The sequence below is a fragment of the Lichenostomus cassidix genome, unplaced genomic scaffold (assembly GCF_008360975.1).
Source record: "Lichenostomus cassidix isolate B80296 unplaced genomic scaffold, HeHo_3.0 HiC_scaffold_34, whole genome shotgun sequence".
Classification (NCBI taxonomy): Eukaryota; Metazoa; Chordata; class Aves; order Passeriformes; family Meliphagidae; genus Lichenostomus; species Lichenostomus cassidix.
In genome coordinates this window covers 1,820,558-1,845,017 of record NW_028147431.1, presented here as the reverse complement: position 1 = coordinate 1,845,017, position 24,460 = coordinate 1,820,558, and the positions used below count along the sequence as shown (strand labels likewise).

General features: G+C 35.7%; 1 protein-coding gene and 1 long non-coding RNA gene across 3 annotated transcripts; one reads left to right on the top strand and one right to left on the bottom strand.

Moving 5' to 3' along the window:
* Positions 1-369: 369 nt before the first annotated feature.
* LOC146423126 (COP9 signalosome complex subunit 6-like) lies at positions 370-15,670 on the top strand. Its single transcript, XM_085045217.1, has 6 exons — positions 370-484; positions 3,869-3,916; positions 5,491-5,605; positions 9,036-9,128; positions 13,533-13,633; positions 15,401-15,670. The coding sequence occupies exons 1-6, from the start codon at positions 467-469 to the stop codon at positions 15,539-15,541; spliced, it is 516 nt and encodes a 171-aa protein (XP_084901343.1). The 5' UTR covers positions 370-466; the 3' UTR covers positions 15,542-15,670.
* Positions 15,671-19,676: 4,006 nt separating this feature from the next.
* On the bottom strand, positions 19,677-24,328 carry LOC146423125 (uncharacterized). Of its 2 annotated transcripts, none has more exons than XR_014847701.1 (3): positions 24,257-24,328; positions 21,775-21,884; positions 19,677-19,916 (listed from the first exon to the last, which is right to left on the bottom strand). It is a non-coding gene; the product is annotated as an uncharacterized LOC146423125 (long non-coding RNA). The 2 variants fall into 2 exon arrangements; XR_014847702.1 differs by lacking the exon at positions 24,257-24,328 and adding an exon at positions 23,795-23,888.
* Positions 24,329-24,460: the final 132 nt, after the last annotated feature.

Sequence of the window (24,460 nt, the reverse complement as noted above, 5' to 3'; positions counted from 1 at the left end):
CTTTTGGTATTTTTTGGGTTTTTTTGGGGTTTTTTGTTTTTTTTAAGGGTTTTTTTGTATTTTTAGGGGTTTTTTGGGGGTTGTTTTGGGTATTTTTGGCTTTTTTTGGGGTTTTTTGGGTATTTTTTGGGTTTTTTTGGGGTTTTTGGGTTTTTTTAGGGGTTGTTTTGAGGATTGTTTTGGGTATTTTTGGGTTTTTTTAGTGTTTTTTTTGGTTTTTTTGGTATTTCTTTAGTTTTTCGGGTTTTTGAGGGTATTTTTTGGGGTTTTTTTGGTATCTTTTGCTGTTCTTTTGGTACTTTTTGGGGGTTTTTTAGGTTTTTTTTTTGTTTTTTGGTTTTTTTAGGTATTTTTTGGGATATTTTTCGGGTATTTTTGGTATTTTTTTGGGTTTTTTCACCCCAGTTTTCTCCTTTTCCAGGTGTGTGAGATCATCGAGAGTCCTTTGTTCCTCAAGCTCAACCCAATGACCAAACACACCGATGTGAGTTTGGGGAGAAATCCCCAATTTTTGGGCAAAAATCTGAAATTTTGGGGAAAAACTCGGAATTTGGAGGGAAAAATCCCCAATTTTTGGGGTTAAATTGCTAATTTTTGGGATAAAATACCAAATTTTTGGGTCCAAATTGCAAATTTTTCGGGGAAAAATCCTCCAATTTTTGGGAAAAATCTCCAAATTTGGGGTCAAATTGCAAAATTTTTGGGGAAAAACTCTGAATTTGAGGGAAAATCCCCAATTTTGGGCAAAAATCCTCCAATTTTGGGGCAAAATCCCAAATCTTTGGGGAAAACTGGCAAATTTTTGGGAAAAATCCCCAAAGTTTTGGGACAAAATACCAAATTTTTGGGTCCAAATTGCAGATTTTTTGGGGAAAAAACCTCAATTTGGAGGGAAAATCCTCAATTTTGGAAGGAAAATCTCCAATTTTGGGGTCAAATTGCAAAATTTTTTGGGAAAAACTCTGAATTTGAGGGAAAATTCCCAATTTTGGGCAAAAATCTGACATTTTGGGGTCAAACTCGGAATTTGGAGGGAAAAATCCCCAATTTTTAGGGTTAAATCACTAATTTTTGGGGGCAAATTGCAAATTTTTGGGGAAAAACTTTCGATTTTGAGGGAAAAATCCCCAATTTTTGGGGTTAAATTGCTAATTTTTGGGACAAAATACCAAATTTTTGGGTCCAAATTGCAAATTTTTCGGGGAAAAATCCTCCAATTTTTGGGAAAAATCTCCAAATTTGGGGTCAAATTGCAAAATTTTTGGGGAAAAACTCTCAATTTTGAGGGAAAATCCCAAATTTTGGGCAAAAATCTGACTTTTTGGGGCAAAATCCCAAATTTTTGGGGAAAACTGGCAAATTTTTGGGAAAAATCCCCAAAGTTTTGGGACAAAATACCAAATTTTTGGGTCCAAATTGCAGATTTTTTGGGGAAAAAACCTCAATTTGGAGGGAAAATCCCCAATTTTGGAGGGAAAATCTCCAATTTTGGGGTCAAATTGCAAATTTTTTTGGGAAAAACTCTGAATTTGAGGGAAAATTCCCAATTTTGGGCAAAAATCCTCCAATTTTGGGGCAAAATCCCAAATTTTTGGGGAAAACTGGCAAATTTTTGGGAAAAATCCCCAAAGTTTTGGGACAAAATACCAAATTTTTGGGTCCAAATTGCAGATTTTTTGGGGAAAAATCCTCAATTTGGAGAGAAAATCCTCAATTTTGGGAAAATCCTCCAATTTTTGGGCAAAATCTGAAATTTTTGGGGGAAAACTCTGAATTTGAGGGAAAATCCCCAATTTTGGGGGGAAAATCCTCAATTTTTGGGGTCAAATTGCAAATTTTTGGGGCCAAATGCCCCAATTTTTGAGGGAAAATTCTCAATTTTGGGTCAAAATCCCAAATTTTTGGGGAAAACTGGCAAATTTTTGGGAAAAATCCCCAAAGTTTTGGGACAAAATACCAAATTTTTGGGTCCAAATAACACCTTTTGTGGGCAAAATCTCAAACTTTGGGGGAAAATTCCCAATTTTGGGGGTAAAAATCTCCAATTTTGGGGTCAAATTGCAAAATTTTTGGGGAAAAACTCTCAATTTTGAGGGAAAATCCCCAATTTTGGAAGGAAAATCCTCAATTTTTGGGGTCAAATTGCCCAATTTTGGGGGAAAATCCCCAATTTTGGGCAAAAATCTGAAATTTTGGGGTCAAACTCGGAATTTGGAGGGGAAAATCCCCAATTTTTGGGGTTAAATTGCTAATTTTTGGGACAAAATACCAAATTTTTGGGGGAAAAATCCTCAGTTTGGAGGGAAAATTTCCAATTTTGGGCAAAAATCCTCCAATTTTGGGGCAAAATCCCAAATCTTTGGGGAAAACTGGCAAATTTTTGGGAAAAATCCCCAAAGTTTTGGGACAAAATACCAAATTTTTGGGTCCAAATTGCAGATTTTTTGGGGAAAAAACCTCAATTTGGAGGGAAAATCCTCAATTTTGGGGAAAATCCTCAATTTTTGGGGTCAAATTGCCCAATTTTGGAGGAAAATCCTCAAATTTGGGCAAAAATAGGAAATTTTGGGGTCAAACTCAGAATTTGGAGGGAAAAATCCCCAATTTTTGGGGTTAAATTGCAAATTTTTTGGGGAAAAATCCTCAATTTGGAGGGAAAATCTTCAATTTTGGGGAAAATCCTCCAATTTTTGGGAAAAATCTCCAATTTTGGGGTCAAATTGCAAAATTTTTGGGGAAAAACTCTCAATTTTGGGGGAAAATCCCCAATTTTGGGGGAAAATCCCCAATTTTGGGCAAAAATCTGACATTTTGGGGGAAAACTCGGAATTTGGAGGGAAAAATCCCAAATTTTTGGGGTTAAATCGCTAAGTTTTGGGACAAAATACCAATTTTTTTGGGGAAAAATCCTCAATTTGGAGGGAAAATTTCCAATTTTTGGGGTAAAATCCTCCAATTTTGGGGAAAATCTCCAGTTTTTAGGTCAAATTGCAAAATTTTTGGGGGAAAAACTTTCGATTTTGAGGGAAAAATCCTAAATTTTTGGGGTCAAATTGGAAATTTTTGGGGGGAAAATCCTCAATTTGGAGGGAAAATTCCCGATTTTGGGTCAAAATCTCCAATTTTTGGGTAAAATCTCCAATTTTTGGGATCAAATCCCCAAATTTGAGGTTAAATTCTCCAATTTTGGGTGCAAAATCTGCAATTTTGGGTGAAAATCTCCAATTTTTGGGGTCAAAGCTCCAATTTTTTGGGGAAAATCCTCAATTTTGGGGTCAAAATCCCCAATTTTTGGGTGCAAAATCCCCAATTTTTAAGGCAAAATCCCCAATTTTTTGGGAAAATCTCTAATTTTTGGGATCAAATCTCCAATTTTGGGGTCAAATCCCCAGTTTTTGAGGCAAAATCTCCAATTTTGGGTGCAAAATCCCCAAATTTGGGTCAAATTCTCTTAATTTTGAAGTCAAATACCCAATTTTGGGGTCAAATCCTCCAATTTTGGGATCAAAATCCCCAATTTTTGGGTGCAAAATCCCCAATTTTTAAGGCAAAATCCCCAATTTTTTGGGAAAATCCCTAATTTTGGGGTCAAATCCCTAATTTTGGGTCAAATTCTCTTAATTTTGAAGTCAAATCTCCAATTTTTGGGTGCAAAATCCCCAATTTTTGGGATCAAATCTCCAATTTTGGGGTCAAAATCCCCAATTTAAGGTCAAAATCCCCAATTTTTTTTGGAAAATCCCCAAATTTGATGCAAAATCCCCAAATTTTTTGGGAAAATCCCCAATTTTTGGGTCAAATCCCCAACTTTAGGGATTTCAGGACCCCAAAATTTGGGATTTTCACCCCAATTTTGGTTCTTTTTCAGCTGCCAGTGAGTGTTTTTGAGTCTGTGATCGACATCATCAACGGAGAGGTGAGTTTGGGGAATTTTTGGGGAATTTTGGGGGATTTTGGGGATTTTTTGGGGTGAATTTTGGGTGGGATTTGGGTGGAATTCAGCCAAAATTTCCCCATTTTTGGGGCATTTTAGGGCATTTTTTGGGCATATTTTGGGACATTTTAGGGACATTTTTAGGGCATTTTTGGGATATTTTTAGGACTTTTTTGTGGCATTTTTGGGACATTTTTGTGGAATTTTTGTGGAATTTTTGTGGAATTTTTGTGGCATTTTTGGGACATTTTTGGGGTGTTTTTGGGACTTTTTGGGGCATTTTTGGGATTTTTTTTGCCATTTTTGTGGAATTTTTTGGGGCATTTTAGGGACATTTTTGGGGCATTTTAGAAACATTTTTGGGACATTTTTTGGGGCATTTTAGGGACATTTTTAGGGCATTTTAGGGACATTTTAGAGGCATTTTTGGGGCATTTTTGGGGCATTTTTGTGGATTTTTTGGGGTATTTTTGGGTCATTTTTAGGGCATTTTTGGGACATTTTTGGGGCATTTTAGGGACATTTTTGGGACATTTTTGTGGAATTTTTTTGGCATTTTAGGGACACTTTTGGGACATTTTTGGGGCATTTTAGGGACATTTTTGTGGAATTTTTTTGGCATTTTAGGGACATTTTTGAGGCATTTTAGGGATATTTTTGGGGCATTTTGTGGAATTTTTTTGGATATTTTTTGGGACATTTTGGTGGCATTTTTGGGACATTTTTGGGGCATTTTTTGAGGATTTTTGGGACATTTTTGGAGGATTTTAGGACATTTTTAGGGCATTTTTAGGTCATTTTTGGGACATTTTAGGGACAGTTTTTGCCTCACCCAACTCCGATTTTCTCAGGGTTTTTTTTACCGAATTCCCCAAAATTTGAGATATTTTTTTGGGGTTTTTTTTACCGAATTCCCCAAAATTTTGGGGACATTTTGGGGACATTTTGGGGACATTTTCTGACGTTTTTCCCCCCAAATTTGGAGGCCACCATGCTGTTTGCTGAGCTGCTCTTTTCCTGAGGAATTTTTGGGATTTTTTGGGGGATTTTTGGGTTTTTTTGGGGGATTTTGGGATGAATTTGGGGCTGATTTTGGCTGGAATTATTCTCTGTTCTAATGGGAATTTTCCTCATTTTTGAGACTTTTTTGGGACATTTTTGTGGAATTTTTTTGGGTATTTTTGGGACATTTTTAGGGACGTTTTTAGGGCACTTTTGGGGCATTTTAGGGACATTTTTCTGGAATTTTTTTTGGCATTTTAGAGACATTTTTAGGGCATTTTAGGGACATTTTAGGGACATTTTGGGGACATTTTTTGGGGCATTTTTGGGACATTTTTGGGGCATTTTAGGGATACTTTTGGGACATTTTTGGGCTATTTTTGGGACATTTTTGGGGCATTTTAGGGATGTTTTAGGAGCATTTTTGGGACATTTTTTGCTTCACCAAAATCCGATTTTCTCAGGGTTTTTTTTACCGAATTCCCCAAAATTTTGGGGACATTTTGGGGACATTTTGGGGACATTTTCTGACGTTTTTCCCCCCAAATTTGGAGGCCACCATGCTGTTTGCTGAGCTGCCCTACACCTTGGCCACCGAGGAGGCAGAGAGGATTGGAGTTGATCATGTGGCGAGAATGACAGCGACGGGGGGAGGAGAGAACAGCACAGGTGAGCCCAAAAACAGCCCAAAAATAGCCAAAAAATTGGGTAAAAACAGCCAAAAAACGTGTGCAGGAAATCCTAAAAATGTGGGGGAGAAGCACAAAAATTCACCCCAAAAAACCCTAAAAAATTCCACCAAAAACCCCAAAAATCGCCCCAAAAAACCCCAAAAATTGCCCTAAAAAACCCCAAAATTTCCACAAAAAAAACCAAAATTGCCCCAAAAAAACCCTAAAAATTTCCACCAAAAATCCTAAAAATTGCCTCAAAAAACCCTAAAAATTTCCACCAAAAACCCCAAAATTCACACCAAAAACCCCAAAAATTGCCCTAAAAAACCCCAAAAATTGCCCTAAAAAACCCTCAAAAATTGCCCAAAAAATCCCCAAAAATTGCCCTAAAAAACCCCAAAAATTGGTCTAAAAAACACCCAAAATTGCCCAAAAAAACCCCAAAAATTGCCCAAAAAAACCCCAAAAATTGCCCAAAAAACCCCAAAAAATTGGTCTACAAAACCCCAAAAATTGCCCAAAAAACCCCCCAAAAATTGCCCTAAAAACCCTCAAAAATTGGTCTACAAAACCTCAAAAATTGCCTTAAAAAAACCCAAAAAATTGCCCAAAAACCCCCCCATAAATTAACCTAAAAAACCCCCAAAAATTGCCAAAAAAACCCTCAAAAATTGCCCTAAAAACCCTCAAAAATTGCCCTAAAAAACCCCAAAATCCCCTTGAGGAAAGCTGAGAAATCCTCACTGAATGACAGCGACGGGGGGAGGAGAGAACAGCACAGGTGAGCTGAAAAAACAGCCCAAAAATGGGGAAAAACTCCCAAAAAATGGGGGAAAAACACCCAAAAAATTGGCCCAAAAACAGCCAAGAAATGGGGTAAAAACACCCAAAAAATGGGGTAAAAACAGCCAAAAAATGGGGTAAAAACAGCCAAAAAATGGGGTAAAAACAGCCAAAAAATGGGGTAAAAACAGCCAAAAAATGGGGTAAAAACAGCCAAAAAATGGGGGAAAAACAGCCAAAAAATGGGGTAAAAACACCCAAAAATTGTGGGGGAGAAGCACAAAAATTCACCCCAAAAAACCCTAAAAATTTCCACCAAAAAACCCCAAAAATCGCCCCAAAAATTGCCCAAAAAAACTCCAAAAATTGCCCAAAAAACCCCAGAAAATTGGTCTAAAAAACCCCAAAAATTGCCCTAAAAAACCCCAAAAATTGCCCTTAAAAACCCCAAAAATTGCCCAAAAGAAACCCAAAAATTGCCCTAAAAATCCCCAAAAATTGCCCTACAAAACCTCAAAAGTTGCCGTAAAAAAACCCAAAAATTGCCCTAAAAATCCCCAAAAATTGCCCAAAAAATCCCCAAAAATTGCCCAAAAAATCCCCCAAAATTGCCCTAAAAAACCCCAAAAATTGCCCAAAAAAACCCCAAAAATTGCCCAAAAAACCCCAAAAAATTGGTCTACAAAACCCCAAAAATTGCCCAAAAAACCCCCCAAAAATTGCCCTAAAAACCCTCAAAAATTGGTCTACAAAACCCCCAAAATTGCCCTAAAAAACCTCAAAAATTGGTCTAAAATTGTCCAAAATTGCCCTAAAAATCTCAAAAATTGCCCCCAAAAAACCTAAAAATGTCCACAAAAAGCCCAAAATTTCCTCTAAAAAACCCTAAAAATTTCCACTAGAAAACAAAAAATTAGACCAAAAAACCAAAAAAATTTCCACCAAAAACCCCAAAATTCACCCCAAAAACCCCCAAAATCCCCTTGAGGAAAGCTGAGAAATCCTCACTGAATGACAGCGACGGGGGGAGGAGAGAACAGCACAGGTGAGCCAAAAACAGCCCAAAAAACAGCCCAAAAATTGGGGAAAAACTCCCAAAAAATGGGTTTGGAAAAGGGTAAAAATATTTGGTGAAAGGCAGAAAAAATTGCCCTAAAAAACGCCAAAAATTGCCATAAAAAAACTAAAAAATTGTCCTAATAAACCCCCAAAATTGCCATAAAAACCCAAAAAATTCCCCTAAAAAACTTCAAAAATTGGTCTAAAAAAACCCCCAAAATTGCCCCAAAAAACCTCAAAAATTGGTCTAAAAAAACCCCAAAAATTGCCCTAGAAAACCTCAAAAGTTGCCGTAAAAAAACCCAAAAATTGCCCTAAAAAACCCCAAAAATTGCCCCAAAAAACCTCAAAAATTGGTCTAAAAATGTCCGAAATTGCCCTAGAAAACCAAAAAAATTGCCCAAAAAACCCTCAAAAATTGGTCTACAAAACCCCAAAAATTGCCCTAAAAAAACTCAAAAATTGGTCTAAAATTGTCAAAAATTGCCCTAAAATCCCCTAAAAATTTCCACAAAAAACCCCAAAATTGCCCCAAAAAACCCTAAAAATTTCCACCAAAAATCCTAAAAATTCACCCCAAAAACCCCTAAAAATTTCCACCAAAAACCCCAAAATTCACCCCAAAAAACCCTAAAAATTTCCACCAGAAAATCCAAACAATTGCCCCGAAAAACCCTAAAAATTTCCACTAAAAACCCCAAAATTTGCCCTGAAAAACTCTAAATATTTCCACCAAAAACCCCAAAAAACCAAAAAATTTTAATTTTCTTTTGGGTTTTTTAGGGGAAAATTTCTGGTTTTTTCCTTTTTTTTGGGGCTATTTTGGGGTTTTTTTTAATGGGACATTTGGGGTTTTTTGTGGAATTTTTTTTGGGTTTTTTTTTGGGGATTTAGGGGTTTTTAAAGGTGATTTTAGGGGAAAATTTTGAATTTTTTTGGGTGAAATCTCTGGTTTTTTGCCTTTTTTTGGGGCTATTTTGGGCTTTTTTCGTGGGATTTTTTGGGGTTTTTTTTAGGGAATTTTTGGGGTTTTTTTGGGGATTTAGGATTTTCTTAAAGGTGGTTTTAGGAGAAAATTTGAATTTTCTTTTGAGTTTTTTGGTGGAAAATCCCAAATTTTCCCCCTTTTTTTGGGTTATTTTCATGGGATTTTTTGGGGGTTTTTTGTGGATTTTTTTTTGGGGGTTTTTTTGGGGGGATTTAGGGTTTTTTTAAAGTTGATTTTAGGGGAAAATTTGAATTTTCTTTGGGGTTTTTTGGGGGAAAATTTCTGGGTTTTTTTACCTTTTTTGGGGCTATTTTGGGCTTTTTCATGGGATTTTTTGGGGGTTTTTTTAGGGGAATTTTTTGGGGTTTTTTTTGGGGATTTAGGGTTTTTTTTTAAAGATGATTTTAAGGGAAATTTTAAATTTTCTTTTGATTTTTTTTGGGGGAAAATCTGGTTTTTTCCCTTTTTTGGGGCTATTTTGGGCTTTTTTCATGGGATTTTTTTGGGGTTTTTTTAGGGAATTTTTCCAGGCCTATTTTAGGATTCCCAAACTCCCCAAATAACCCCAAAATTTCCCAAATTTCCCCCCAAAAAGTGGCAGAACACCTGATAGCTCAGCACAGCGCCATCAAGATGCTGCACAGCAGAGTTCGCCTCATCCTGGAGTACGTCAGAGCAGCTGAGAGTGGTGAGTGAAAAATGGGAAAAATACCAATTTTTTGGGGTTTTTCATGAATTTTTGGGGTTCCTGAAATTTTTGGGATTTTTAAAAAAAATTTGGGATTTTTTTCTGGATTTTTTTTTGGTTTTTTTCATGATTTTTTGGGGTTTTTTTCCTGATTTTTTGGGGTTTTTTTCCTCAAATTTTATGGATTTTTAATCTTATTTTTTGGTTTTGTTCAAAATTTTTTGGGTTTTTTTCTGAAATTTTTGGGGTTTTTCTCATGATTCTTTGGGGTTTTTCCTGAAATTTGGGGTTCCTGAAATTTTGGGATTTTTCCGGTTTTTTTGGGTTTTTCCTGATTTTTTGGGGTTTTTCCTGATTTTTTGGGGTTTTTCCTGATTTTTTGGGGTTTTTTTCCTCAAATATTATGGATTTTTAATGAAATTTTTGGGGTTTTTTCATCATTTTTTGGGTTTTTTTCAGTATTTTTTTGGGTTTTTTTCTGTATTTTTTGGGGTTTTTTCATGATTTTTTGGGGTTTTTTTCATGATTTTTTTGGGTTTTTTCAGTATTTTTTTTGGGTTTTTTCTGTATTTTTTTGGGTTTTTTTCATGATTTTTTTGGTTTTTTTCCTCAAATTTTATGGATTTTTAATGAAATTTTTGGGGTTTTTTCATGATTTTTTGGGTTTTTTTTAATGATTTTTTTGGGGTTTTTTCAGTGTTTTGGGGTTTTTTTCTGAAATTTTTGGGTTTTTTCTCTAATTTTTGGGGTTTTTTTAAATGATTTTTTGGGGTTTTTTTCTGAAATTTTTGGGTTTTCTCTAATTTTTGGGGTTTTTAAAATGATTTTTTGGGATTTTTTTCCTTATTTTTTGGCATTTTTTCATGATTTTTGGGGTTTTTCATGATTTTTAAGGTTTCTCAAATTTTATGGATTTTTAATCAAATTTTTTTGAGTTCTTTTTTAATTTTGGGGGCTTTTTGAAATTTTTGGGGTTTCCTGAAATTTTTGGGATTTTTTAAAAAAAAATTTGGGATTTTTTTCCACGTTTTTTTTGGGGTTTTTTCATGATATTTTGGGTTTTTTCCTGATTTTTTGGGTTTTTTCCTGATTTTTTGGGGTTTTTTTTCCTCAAATTTTATGGATTTTTAATGAAATTTTTGGGGTTTTTTCATGATTTTTTGGGGTTTTCTCAGTATTTTTTTGGGTTTTTTTCTGTATTTTTTGGGTTTTTTTCATGATTTTTTGGGGGCTTTTTTCATGAGTTTTTGGGGATTTTTTTAATGATTTTTTGGGGTTTTTTTCTGTATTTTTTGGGGTTTTTCCCTCAAATTTTATGGATTTTTAATCTTATTTTTTGGTCTTGTTCAAAATTTTTTGGGTTTTTTTCTGAAATTTTTGGGGTTTTTCTCATGATTCTTTGGGGTTTTTCCTGAAATTTGGGGGTTCCTGAAATTTTTGGGATTTTTTTCCGGTTTTTTTTTGGGTTTTTTCTGTATTTTTTGGGGTTTTTTCTGTATTTTTTGGGGTTTTTTCCTGATTTTTTGGGGTTTTTTTCCTCAGATTTTATGGATTTTTAATGAAATTTTTGGGGTTTTTTCAGTATTTTTTGGGGTTTTTTTCATGATTTTTTGGGGTTTTTTAAATTATTTTTTTGGGTTTTTTCATGATTTTTTGGGGTTTTTTTCTGTATTTTTTGGGGTTTTTTTCTGTATTTTTTGGGGTTTTTCCCTCAAATTTTATGGATTTTTAATCTTATTTTTTGGTTTTGTTCAAAATTTTTTGGGTTTTTTTCTGAAATTTTTGGGGTTTTTCTCATGATTCTTTGGGGTTTTTCCTGAATTTTTGGGGTTCCTGAAATTTTTGGATTTTTTTAAAAAAATTTGGGATTTTTTTCTGGATTTTTTTTGGGTTTTTTCATGATTTTTTGGGGTTTTTTCATGATTTTTTGGGGTTTTTCCCTCAAATTTTATGGATTTTTAATGAAATCTTTGGGGTTTTTTCATGGTTTTTTGGGGTTTTTTTCATGATTTTTTGGGGGTTTTTTCATTATTTTTTGGGGTTTTTCCCTCAAATTTTATGGATTTTTAATCTTATTTTTTGGTTTTGTTCAAAATTTTTTGGTTTTTTTTCTGAAATTTTTGGGGTTTTTCCTGAAATTTGGGGTTTCCTGAAATTTTTGGGATTTTTAAAAAAAATTTGGGATTTTTTTCTGGATTTTTTGGGGTTTTTTCATGATTTTTTGGGTTTTTTCCTGATTTTTTGGGGTTTTTTTCCTCAAATTTTATGGATTTTTAATCTTATTTTTTGGTTTTGTTCAAAACTTTTTGGGTTTTTTTCTGAAATTTTTGGGGTTTTTCTCATGATTCTTTGGGGTTTTTCCTGAAATTTGGGGTTTCCAGAAATTTTGGGATTTTTAAAAAAATTTGGGGTTTTTCTGGGTTTTTTGGGTTTTTAATGATTTTGGGGTTTTTTTCCTGATTTTGGGGTTTTTTCCTCAAATTTTATGGATTTTAATGAAATTTTTGGGTTTTTCATGATTTTTTGGGATTTTCATGATTTTTGGGGTTTTTCATGATTTTTTGGGGGTTTTTTCATGATTTTTTTGGTTTTTTTCATGATTTTTGGGGTTTTCAGTATTTTTGGTTTTTTCTGTATTTTTGGGTTTTTCATGATTTTTTGGTTTTTTCCTCAAATTTTATGGATTTTTAATGAAATTTTGGGGTTTTCATGATTTTTTGGGGTTTTTTCATTACTTTTGGGGGTTTTTTCTCAAATTTTGGGATTTTTAAATGATTTTCAGAGTTTTTCATGATTTTGGGTTTTTCCTCAAATTTTATGGATTTTAATGAAATTTTGGGTTTTTCATGATATTGGGGTTTTTCAGTATTTTGGGGTTTTTTCATGATTTTGGGGGTTTTTAATGATTTTTTGGGGTTTTTCTCAAATTTTTGGGGTTTTTCTGAAATTTTTGGGTTTTTTCATGATTTTTTGGGATTTTTTCATTATTTTTTGGGGTTTTTTTCTTGAAATTTTTGGGGTTTTCTCTAATTTTTGGGTTTTTAAATGATTTTTTTGGATTTTTTCATGATTTTTGGGTGTTTTTTTAATGATTTTTTGGGATTTTTTCCATTATTTTTTGGGTTTTTTTCATGATTTTCTGGGTTTTTTTCATGATTTTTTGGGATTTTTTATGATTTTTTGGGGTTTTTTCAGTATTTTTGGGGATTTTTTCAGTATTTTTTGGGGTTTTTAATGATTTTTTTGCTTTTTCCTGATGTTTTGGGGTTTTTCCCCAAATTTTATTGATTTTTAATGAAATTTTTGGTTTTTTTTTTTTAATTTTTGGGGTTTTTTCAGTATTTTTTGGTTTTTTTCCTCAATTTTTTGGGGTTTTTTAATGATTTTTTGGGGGCTTTTTTCATGAGTTTTTGGGGATTTTTTTAATGATTTTTGGGGATTTTTTAAATGATTTTTGGGGATTTTTTTCATGATTTTTTGGGGTTTTTTTCATGATTTTTTTGGTTTTTTCATGATTTTTGGTTTTTTTTTTTCATGATTTTTTTCTGAAATTTTTGGGGTTTTTTCCTTAATTTTTAGGGTCCCTGGGGGGTTTTTGGGGTCGCTGATCTCGATTTTCACGTTTTTAACCCCAAATTCTGCTGTTTTCACCCCAAATTTAGGCAAAGTTCCCTTCAACCACGAGATCCCGAGTTGTTTTAATTTGAATTTTTTTGGCTTTTTTCAGCTATTTTTGGGCTTTTTTTGGGTTTTTTTGAGATAAATTTGGGTTTTTTGGGGTCCCTGGGGGGTTTTTGGGGTCGCTGATCTCAATTTTGACGTTTTTAACCCCAAATTCTGCTGTTTTCACCCCAAAATCAGGCGAGGTTCCCTTCAACCACCAAATCCTGAGTCGTTTTAAGACGAATTTTAAGCTAATTTTGGGGTTTTTTGGTGGGTTTTTTAGGGTTTTTTGGGGTCCCTGGGGGGTTTTTGGGGTCGCTGATCTCATTTTTCACGTTTCCAACGCCAAATTCTGCTGTTTTCACCCCAAAACCAGGCGAAGTTCCTTCAACCACGAGATCCTGAGTGGGTTTTGGGTGACTTTTTGGGCTTTTTTCAGCTATTTTTGGGGCTTTTTTGGGGTTTTTTGTGGGTTTTTTGGGGTTTTTGGGGTCGCTGATCCCGATTTTGATATTTTTAACCCCAAATTCTGCTGTTTTCACCCCAAAATCAGGCGAAGTTCCCTTCAACCACGAGATCCTGAGTCGTTTTTGGGTGACTTTTTGGGCTTTTTTCAGCTATTTTTGGGGCTTTTTTGGGTTTTTTTTGGATGAATTTGGGGTTTTTTTGGGTTTTTGGGGTCGCTGATCCTGATTTTCACATTTCCAACCCCAAATTCTGCTGTTTTCACCCCAAATCCAGGCGAGGTTCCCTTCAACCACGAGATCCTGCGCGAGGCCTGCGCTCTCTGCCATTGCCTGCCTGTGCTGAGCACCGACAAGTTCAAAACCGACTTCTATGACGTGAGGAAAAAAACCCAAAAAATCCTAAAAATCACCCCAAAATCAGCCCAAAATTGAGCTGGGGTTTTGGGGTTTTTTGGGGATTTTTTGGGGAATTTTTGGGGATTTTTTGGGGTTTTTTGGGGTTTTTGGGGATTTTGGGTTTTTTGGGGTTTTTGGGGATTTTGTGGTATTTTTGGGGAATTTTGGGTTTTTATGGGGATTTTTTTGGGTTTGTTTTTGGGGCTTTTGGGGTTTTTAGGTTGGTTTTTTTTTTTGGGGTTGTTTTGGGGAATTTTTGGGTTTTTTGGGGCTTTTGGGGATTTTGGGGTTTTTTAGGGGTTTTTTTGGGTTCTTTTTAGGGTTTTTTTGGGGATTTTTTGGGGGTTTTTGGGCATTTTTTGGGGGGATTTTTGGGCATTTTTTTGGGGTTTTTTTGGGTTTTTTTCCCAGTTTTGGGGAGAAAAGGTTTTCTTTATTCACCGACAAGTTCAAAACTGACTTCTATGACGTGAGGAAAAAACCCAAAAAATCCTAAAAATGGCCCAAAATCTCCCAAAGTCACCCAAAAAACAGCCAAAATCACCCAAAATCTCCCAAAAAATACCTAAAATGCCCCAAAAACACCCAAAATCACCCGAAAATCTCCCAAAAAACACCCAAAATCTCCCAAAGTCACCCAAAAAACAACCAAAATCACCCAAAACCACCCAAAAAATACACAAAAAACACCCAAAATCACCCAAAATCGCCCAAAAAACAGCCAAAATCTCCCAAAATCACCCAAAAACCACCCAAAATCTCCCAAAAACACCAAAAAACAGCCAAAATCTCCCAAAATCACCCAAAATTCAACAAAAAACCACCCAAAATCTCCAAAAAAACACCCAAAATCACCCAAAAACACCCAAAATGTCCCAAAAAACTCCCAAAAAACACCTAAAATCACCAAAAACCACCCAATATCTCCCAAAAAACACCCCAAAAACTCCCAAAATCTCCCTGAAAACTCCAAAATAATCCCCAAATCTCCCCAAAAAACCCAAATTTCTTGCAAAATCTCCCCCAAACCCCCCAAAAATCCTAATTTTCCCCCAATTTTTCCCCATAATTTCCTCAAAAATACCCAAAAATCCCCCAAAAAATCCCAAAAAAATCCCCAAAAATCCCCAAAAATCCCCCAAAATCTCCCCAAAATCTCCCCAAAATTCCCAAATTTTCCCAAAAATCCCCAAAATCTCCCCAAAATTCCCAAATTCTCCCCAAATCTCCCCAAACCCCCCAAATTTCCCCCAAAAAATCCTCCAAAACCCCCAAAAATCCCAATTTTTCCCTATAATTTCCCCAAAAACACCCAAAAATTCCAAAAAAATTCCCCCAAAACACCCAAAAATTCCCAGATTTTCCCTAAAATTCCCTTTTTTCTCCCAAATTTTTTCCCACAGCAATGCAACGACGTTGGGCTGATGGCTTACCTGGGAACAATCACCAAAATAATCCCAAAATCTCCCCAAAAATCCCCAAAAATCTCCCTGAAAATCCCCAAATTCTCCCCAAAATTCCCAAATTTTCCTCCAAATCTCCCTAAAAAACCAAATTTCTTGCAAAATCTCCTCAAAACCCCCCAAAAAACCAAAAAAAATCCCAATTTTTCCCCATAATCTCCCCAAAAACACCCAAAAATGCCCAAAAAATTCCTAAAAAATCCAAAAAAATTCCCAAAAAAATCCCAAAAAATTCCCAGATTTTCCCTAAAATTCCTAAATTTTCCCCAAATTTTTTCCACAGCAATGCAACGACGTTGGGCTGATGGCTTACCTGGGAACAATCACCAAAACCTGCAACACGATGAACCAATTTGTGAACAAATTCAACGTTCTGTACGACAGGCAGGGAATCGGCCGCCGCATGAGGGGACTCTTCTTCTAGAAAAATCCCCAAAATTTATCCCAAAAAATTCGGGAGTTATCCCCAGAAATTCGGGAGAACACGAGGAATATAAAGAGTCCTGGTTTGGGGTGGTTTGGGGCAATAAAAGTGGTGAAAAATGGGAAAAAATCTGAATTTTTGGTGGTTTTTTGGGAGAAAAAATGAGATTTTTGAGTTAAAAAATGGGGTTTGGATTCCCAAAAATTCGGGAATTATTCCCAAAAATTTGGGAATTTTCCAGGAATTTGGGGATCCGGATTTGGGGTGGTTTGGGGCAATAAAAGTGGTGAAAAATGGGAAAAAATCTGATTTTTTTGTGGTTTTTTGGGAGGAAAAATGAGATTTTTGAGCTGAAAAATGGAGAAATTATTCCCAAAAATTTGGGAATTTTCCAGGAATTTGGGGATCCGGATTTGAGGTGGTTTGGGGCAATAAAAGTGGTGAAAAATGGGAAAAAATCTGAATTTTTGGTGGTTTTTTGGAAGGAAAAATGAGATTTTTGAGCTGAAAAATGGAGTTGGGATTCCCAAAAATTATCCCCAAAAATTTGGGAATTTTCCAGGAATATGAAAAGTCCTGATTTGGGGCAATAAAAGTGGTGAAAAATGGGAAAAAAATCTGAATTTTTGGTGGTTTTTTGGAAGGAAAAATGAGATTTTCGAGCTGAAAAATGGAGTTGAGATTCCAAAAAATTCGGGAATTATCCCCAAAAATTTGGGAGAATCCCAGGAATTCTGGGAGTCCAAATTTTGGATGGTTTGGGGCAATAAAAGTGGTGAAAAATGGGAAAAAATGTGAATTTTTCGTGGTTTTTTGTGGTGTAAAATGAGATTTTTGAGCTAAAAATGGAGTTGGGATTCCCAAAATTATTCCCAAAAATTTGGGAATTTTCCAGGAATTTGGGGATCCGGATTTGAGGTGGTTTGGGTCAATGAAAGTGGTGAAAAATGGGAAAAAATGTGAATTTTTGGTGGTTTTTTGAGGTAAAAATGGGATTTTGGGATTCCCAAAATTATTCCCAAAAATTTGGGAATTATCCCCAAAAATTTGGGAATTTTCCAGGAATTTGGGGATCCGGATTTGGGGAGGTTTGGGTCAATAAAAGTGGTGAAAAATGGGAAAAAATCTGATTTTTTTGTGGTTTTTCGTGGTGTAAAATGAGATTTTTGAGCTGAAAAATGGAGTTGGGATTCCCAAAAATTCAGGAATTATCCCCAAAAATTTGGGAATTTTCCAGGAATTTGGGGATCCGGATTTGGGATGGTTTGGGGCAATAAAAGTGGTGAAAAATGGGAAAAAATGTGAATTTTTGGTGGTTTTTGGGGGTAAAAATGGGATTTTGGGATTCCCGAAATGATTCCCAAAAATTTGGGAATTATCCCCAAAAATTTGGGAATTTTCCAGGAATTTAGGGATCAGGATTTGAGGTGGTTTGGGTCAATAAAAGTGGTGAAAAATGGGAAAAAATCTGAATTTTTGGTGGTTTTTTGGGAGAAAAAATGAGATTTTTGAGCTGAAAAATGGAATTGGGATTCCGAAAAATTCGGGAATTATCCCCAAAAATTTGGGAATTTTCCAGGAATATGAAAAGTCCTGATTTGGGGCAATAAAAGTGGTGAAAAATGGAAAAAAAATCTGAATTTTTGGTGGTTTTTGGGGTAAAAATGGGTTTATGGGATTCCCGAAATTATTCCCAAAAATTCGGGAATTATCCCCAAAAATTTGGGAATTTTCTAGGAATTTGGGGATCCGGATTTGGGGTGGTTTGGGTCAATAAAAGTGGTGAAAAATGGGAGAAAATGTGAATTTTTGGGGTTTTTTGGGAGGAAAAATGAGATTTTTGAGCTAAAAAATGGAGTTGGGATTCCCAAAATTATCCCCAAAATTTGGGAATTTTCCAGGAATTCGGGAAATCCCAATTTTGGGGAGTTTTGGTTTAATAAAAGAGGTTGGAAAAGGAGAAATTTTGATTTTTGGTGGTTTTTTCGGGGTAGAAAATTAAATTTTTGAGAGGAAAAAATGGGGATTTTTTGGGGTAAAAAAGATTTTTTGGGGTGAAAATGGGATTTTTTGGGAGTAAAAAAGGGAATTTTTGGGGTAAAAAAAGGATTTTTTGGGGTAAAACAAATTTTTGGGGTAAAAAAGGAGAATTTTGGAGTAAAAAAGAGGATTTTTTTGGGAGTAAAAACAAATTTTTGGGGTAAAAAAGGGAATTTTTGAGAAGAAAAAAGGAGATTTTTTGGGGTAAAAAAGGGAATTTTTGGGAATAAAAAAGGGAAATTTTTTGAGAGAAAAATGGGAATTTTTTGGGGTAAAAAAGGGAAATTTTGGGGCAAAAAAGATTTTTTTGGAGTAAAAAAAGGATTTTTTGGGGTAAAAAAGGAGATATTTGGGGTAAAAAAGGAGATTTTTTGGGGTAAAAAAGGGAATTTTTGGGGTAAAAAAGGAGATTTTTTGGGGTAAAAAAAGATTTTTTGGGGGTAAAAAAGGAGATTTGGGTAAAAAAGGGAATTTTTTGGGGTAAAAAAGGAGATTTTTGGGGCAAAAAATATTTTTTGGAGTAAAAAAAGGATTTTTGGGGTAAAAAAAGGAGATTTTTTGGAGTAAAAAAAGGATTTTTTGGGGTAAAAAAAGGAGATTTTTTGGGGTGAAAAAGGAGATTTTTTAGGTAAAAAAGGGATTTTTTGGGGGTAAAAAAGGGAATTTTTTGGAGAGAAAAATAGGAATTTTTGGGGGGTAAAAAAAGGATTTTTTGGGGTAAAAAAGGGAAATTTTTGGGGTAAAAAAGGGAATTTTTGGGAATAAAAAAGGGAATTTTTTTGGGGTAAAAAAGGATTTTTTGGGGGAAAAGAGAAACAAACCAAACCCACAACGAAGAAGAAAAATCCATTTTATTGCTAAAATTCCATTTCTTGGATAAAAATCTGTTTAATTCCAACAATAAAATTAAAAAACTTGGAAAACTCTGAGAGGATTTTTGCCATTTTTGGATGGATTTTCATGGGAATTTTGGGATTTTTTCCCCAAAATTTGGGAATTTTTCCCCAAATTTCCCATGAAGGTGATTTTGGTTCTCCCAGGATTCAAGTTGAGGTGAAATTTTGCCATTTTTGGGTGAAATTTTTCCATTTTTGGGGCAAATTTCTGGTTTTTTTCGGATTTTTGTCATTTTTTTCACCATTTTTTTGGGGATTTTTTCCCAAAATTTGGGAATTTTTTCCCAAAATTCACACAAAAGGTCATCTTGGTTCTCCCAGGATTCACCTGGATGACGTTGAGGTGAAATTTGGGTGAATTTTTGCCATTTTTGGGTGAAATTTCACCTTTTCTTTGTCGTTTTTCGTCGAATTTTCACCATTTTTTCGGGAATTTTTTCCCAAAATTTGGGTTTTTTCCCCCAAATTTCACACAAAAGTGATTTTTGTCCTCCCAGGATTCATATGGATGACATTCAAATGAATTTTGGGTGAATTTCTGCCATTTTTAGGTGGAATTTCTCCATTTTTGGGGCGAATTTCACCATTTTTTGGTCGTTTTTTATCCGATTTTCGTCAAATTTTCACCAATTTTTTGGGAATTTTTCCCCAAATTTCACACGAAGGTGATTTTTGTCCTCCCAGGGTTCACCTGGATGATGTTGAGGTGAAATTTGGGTGAAATTTTGCCATTTTTGGTTGAAATGTCACCATTTTTTGGTCGTTTTTCATCGGATTTTCGTTGAATTTTCACCATTTTTTTTGGAATTTTTTCCCAAAATTTGAGTTTTCTCCCCAAATTTCACACAAAAGTGATTTTTGTCCTCCCAGGATTCACCTGGATGACATTCAGATGAATTTTGGGTGAATTTCTGCCATTTTTGGGTGGAATTTCTCCATTTTAGGGGCAAATTTCACCATTTTTTGGTCGTTTTTGGTCGGATTTTCATCATTTTTCCCCCAATTTTTTGGGAATTTTTCCCAAATTTCACACAAAAGTTATTTTTGTCCTCCCACGATTCACCTGGATGATGTTGAGATGAATTTTGGGTGAATTTCTGCCATTTTTGGGTGGAATTTCTCCATTTTTGGGTGAAATTTCCCCATTTTTGGGGCGAATTTCACCATTTTTTGGTCGTTTTTCGTCGGATTTTCGCAAATTTTCACCAATTTTTCGGGAATTTTTTCCCAAATTTCACACAAAAGTGATCTTTGTCCTGGCAGGATTCACCTGGATGACATTGAGACTCTCATACTCCTCCAGAGCTTCCTCCACCTGCTGCCTGGTGAATCCTTTGGCTCCCAAAATCTGCAGGGCGTGGGGGAGGGGCAGCCAGCGTTCCCCCGAAATTCCCAAATCCCTCAGAATCCCAAAAATCGCCTCCGAGGGCCTGGGGGGCCTGGGAAGGGGAAAAATTGGGAATTTTCAGGGGGTTTGGGGGGAAAAAATGGGAATTTTCCGGAGGGTTTTGGAGGGAAATAGAAGAAATGTTGAAATTTGGCCCAAAATTGCCGAAATTTTGCCCAAAATTGCCAAAATTTCATGCTGAATTCCCGAAATTTCACCCAGAATTCCCAAAATCTCAACCAGAATTCCTAAAATTTTGCCCAAAACCTCACCCAGAATTCCCAAAATTCCACTCAAAATTCCCAGAATTTCACCCAAAATTCCACCCAAAATCCCCATTTTTTGCCCAATCTTGCCCAGAATTCTTCCCTCCCCCCAAATCCCCCAAATATTCCAAAAATCCCAAATTGTCCCAAAATTCCCATTTTTCCCAAATCTCATCCAAAATTCCCAAAATCTCACCCAAAATTCCCACAATTTCACCAAGAATTCCCAAAATTCCCAAAATTTCGCCCAGAATTCCCAAAATTTAGCCCAAAATTTGAAAGTCCCATAATTTCACACAAAATATCCCAAAATTTAGCAAAAAACCCAAAAACTCCCATAATTTCACCCAATATCCCAAATCCCCCAATATCCCAAAATCCCAAAAATGCCATTTTTTCAAAATTTTCCCAAAATTCCCATAATTTCACCCAAAATTCCCAAAAAGTCAACCCAAAAACCCTGAAATTCCCACAATCTCACCCGAAATAACCCCAAAATTCCCATTTTTCCCCTCAAAATCCCAAATCCCCCAATATTCCCAAAATCCCAAAAATGCCAAATTTTCAAAATTTTCCCAAAATTCCCAGAAATTCACCCAAAATTCCCACAATTTCACCTGAAATATCCCAAAATTCAACCAAAACCCCAAAAATTCTCATTTTTTCCCCCAAAATCCCAAATCCCCCAACATTCCCAAAATCCCAAAAATGCCATTTTTTCAAAATTTTCCCAAAATTCCCACAATTTCACCCAAAATTCCCAGAAATTCAGCCCAAAAATCCTGAAATATCTCAAAATTCACCCAAAATAACCCCAAAATTCCCATTTTTTCCCCCAAAATCCCAAATCCCCCAACATTCCCAAAATCCCAAAAATGCCATTTTTTCCAAATTTTCCCAAAATTCCCAGAATTTCACCCAAAATCCCCAGAAATTCAGCCCAAAATTCCCACAATTTCACCCGAAATATCCCAAAATTCACCCAAAAACCCCAAAAATTCCCACAATTTCCCCCAAAATCCCAAATCCCCCAATATCCCAAATATTCCCAAAATCCCAAATTTTCCCAAAATCCCCTTTTTTGCTCACTTTTGGGTGGAATTCTGCTCTCCCCCAGGGATTCCCAATATCCCAAATATTCAGAAAATCCCAAATTTTCCCAAAATTCCCAGAATTTCACCCAAAATTTCACCCAAAATTCCCAGAAATTCAGCCCAAAAATCCTGAAATATCTCAAAATTCACCCAAAATAACCCCAAAATTCCCATTTTTTCCCCCAAAATCCCAAATCCCCCAAATCCCAAATATCCCAAATATTCAGAAAATCCCAAATTTTCCCAAAATCCCCATTTTTTACTCACTTTTGGGCAGAACTCTGTTCTCCCCCCAGGGATTCCCAATATCCCAAATATTCAGAAAATCCCAAATTTTCCCAAAATCCCCAGAATTTCACCCAAAATTCCCAGAAATTCAGCTCAAAATTCCCATAATTTCTCTTGAAATATCCCAAAATTCAGCGAAAAAACCCCAAAATTCCCATTTTTTTTCCCTAAAATCCCAAATCCCCCAAATCTCCCAATATCCCAAATATCGGAAATTTTCCCCAAATCCCAAATTTTCCCAAAATCCCCGTTTTTTGCTCACTTTTGGGCTGAATTCTGCTCTCCCCCCAGGGATTCTCTGGCAGCTTCCAGCAGCCTCAGAGCTTCACTCACATCATCCTTTTCCACCTCATCCCCCAGGCGAAGTCTGGCCTGGAAAAAACCCAAAATTTCGGAAATTTAACCCAAAATTTAACCCAAAATTTAGAGGGAAAATTGAAAAAAAAAACTGGGAAAATCGGGAAAAAATCGGGAAAAAATAGAGGAAAAATGGAGAAAAAATGGAATAAAATGGTTAAAAATTGGCAAAAGGAGCCCAAAAATTGACTCAAAATTGACCCAAAATCAGCTCCAGAATTAGCCAAAAATTGACCCAAAAATGAGGTAAAAATGGATCTAAAATTGACCCAAAATTGACCCAAAAATGAGGTAAAAATGGATCTAAAATTGGATAAAATTGACCCAAAATCACTTCATCCCCCAGGCGAAGTCTGGCCTGGAAAAAACCCAAAATTTCGGAAATTTAACCCAAAATTTAACCCAAAATTTAATGTGAAATTTTGTGGAAATGTTAAAAAAAAAACTGGGAAAATCGGGAAAAAATCGGGAAAAAATCGAGGAAAAATGGAGAAAAAATGGAATAAAATGGTTGAAAAAAGTGGGAAATTCTGGTGGAAATGAGGAGAAAAATGGAGAAAAAATGAGTCCAAAAATTGGCTAAAATTGACCCAAAATTAGCCAAAAATTGACCCAAAAATGAGGTAAAAATTGATCTAAAATTGACCCAAAATTAGCCAAAAATTGACCCAAATATGAGGTAAAAATGGATCTAAAATTGACCCAAATGACAAAAATGATAAAAATGACTAAAATGGATAAAATTGACCCAAAATCACTTCATCCCCCAGGCGAAGTCTGGCCTGGAAAAAACCCAAAATTGGGCAAATTTAACCCAAAATTTAACCCAAAATTTAGAGGGAAAATTGAAAAAAAAAACTGGGAAAATCGGGAAAAATCGGGGAAAAAATTGGGGAAAAAATGGAGAAAAAATGGAATAAAATGGTTAAAAATTGGCAAAAGGAGCCCAAAAATGAGGTAAAAATTGATCTAAAATTGACCCAAAATTAGCCAAAAATTGACCCAAATATGAGGTAAAAATTGATCTAAAATTGACCCAAAATTGAGCTAAAAATGAGCTAAAAATGAGCTAAAAATGGATCTAAAATGAGATAAAATTGACCCAAAATCACTTCATCCCCCAGGCGAAGTCTGGCCTGGAAAAAACCCAAAATTGGGCAAATTTAACCCAAAATTTTACCCAAAATTTAACCCAAAATTGACCCAAAATTGACTCAAAATTGACTCAAAATTGACTCAAAATTGACCCAAATTGACCCAAAATTTGCTCAAATTGTCCCAAAATTGTGTCAAAAATTGACTCAAAATTGACCCAAAATTGACTCAAAATTGATCAATTTTATCCAATTTCAGATCCATTTTTAGCTCATTTTTGGGTAATTTTCCTTAATTTTGGGTCAATTTTGGGTCAATTTCAGATCCATTTTTGCCTCATTTTTGGATAATTTTTGGTTAATTTTGGGTCAATTTCAGATCCATTTTTACCTCATTTTTGGGTAATTTTTTGGTTAATTTTGGGTCAATTTTGGGTCAATTTCAGATCCATTTTTACCTCATTTTTGGGGAATTTTTTGGTTAATTTTGGGTCAATTTCAGATCCATTTTTACCTCATTTTTGGGTAATTTTTGGCTAATTTTGGAGATGATTTTGGGTCAATTTTATCCAATTTTAGATCCATTTTTACCTCATTTTTGGATAACTTTTGGTTAATTTTGGGTCAATTTTGGGTCAATTTTAGATCCATTTTTACCTCATTTTTAGCTCATTTTTGGGTCAATTTTGGGTCAATTTTAGATCCATTTTTACCTCATTTTTGGGTAATTTTTGGCTAATTTTGGATTAAATTTTGGATAATAACCATACTGGTCCATACTGGTCCATACTGGTCCATACTGGTCCATACTGGTGGTCACTGGTCACTCACCAGGGCAGTGGCCAGGCGCAGGATGGCCAGCAAGGTCCTGGCAGATGTATAAACAGCCCCAAACCATTGCTATATAAAGGTCACTAATGGTCACTGCTGGTCACTGATGGTCACTGGTCCATACTGGTCACTGGTCACTACTGGTCCATACTGGTCACTACTGGTCACTCACCAGGGCAGTGGCCAGGCGCAGGATGGCCAGCAAGGTCCTGGCAGATGTATAAACAACCTGATCTGCACTCTAATCTTTGGGCTATAATGGTCACTGGTGGTCACTGGTCCATACTGGTCCATACTGGTCCATACTGGTCACTCACCAGGGCAGTGGCCAGGCGCAGGATGGCCAGCAAGGTCCTGGCAGATGTATAAACAACCCCAACCCATTACTATATAAAGGTCACTAATGGTCACTGGTCCATACTGGTCCATACTGGTCCATACTGGTGGTCACTGGTCACTCACCAGGGCAGTGGCCAGCCGCAGGATGGCCAGCAAGGTCCTGGCAGATGTATAAACAACCCCAATCCCATAACCCTGAATGGACACTGTTAACCCTGGATGGTCACTGGTCCATACTGGTCCATACTGGTCCATACTGGTGGTCACTGGTCACTCACCAGAGCCGTGGCCAGGCGCAGGATGGCCAGCAAGGTCCTGGCAGATGTG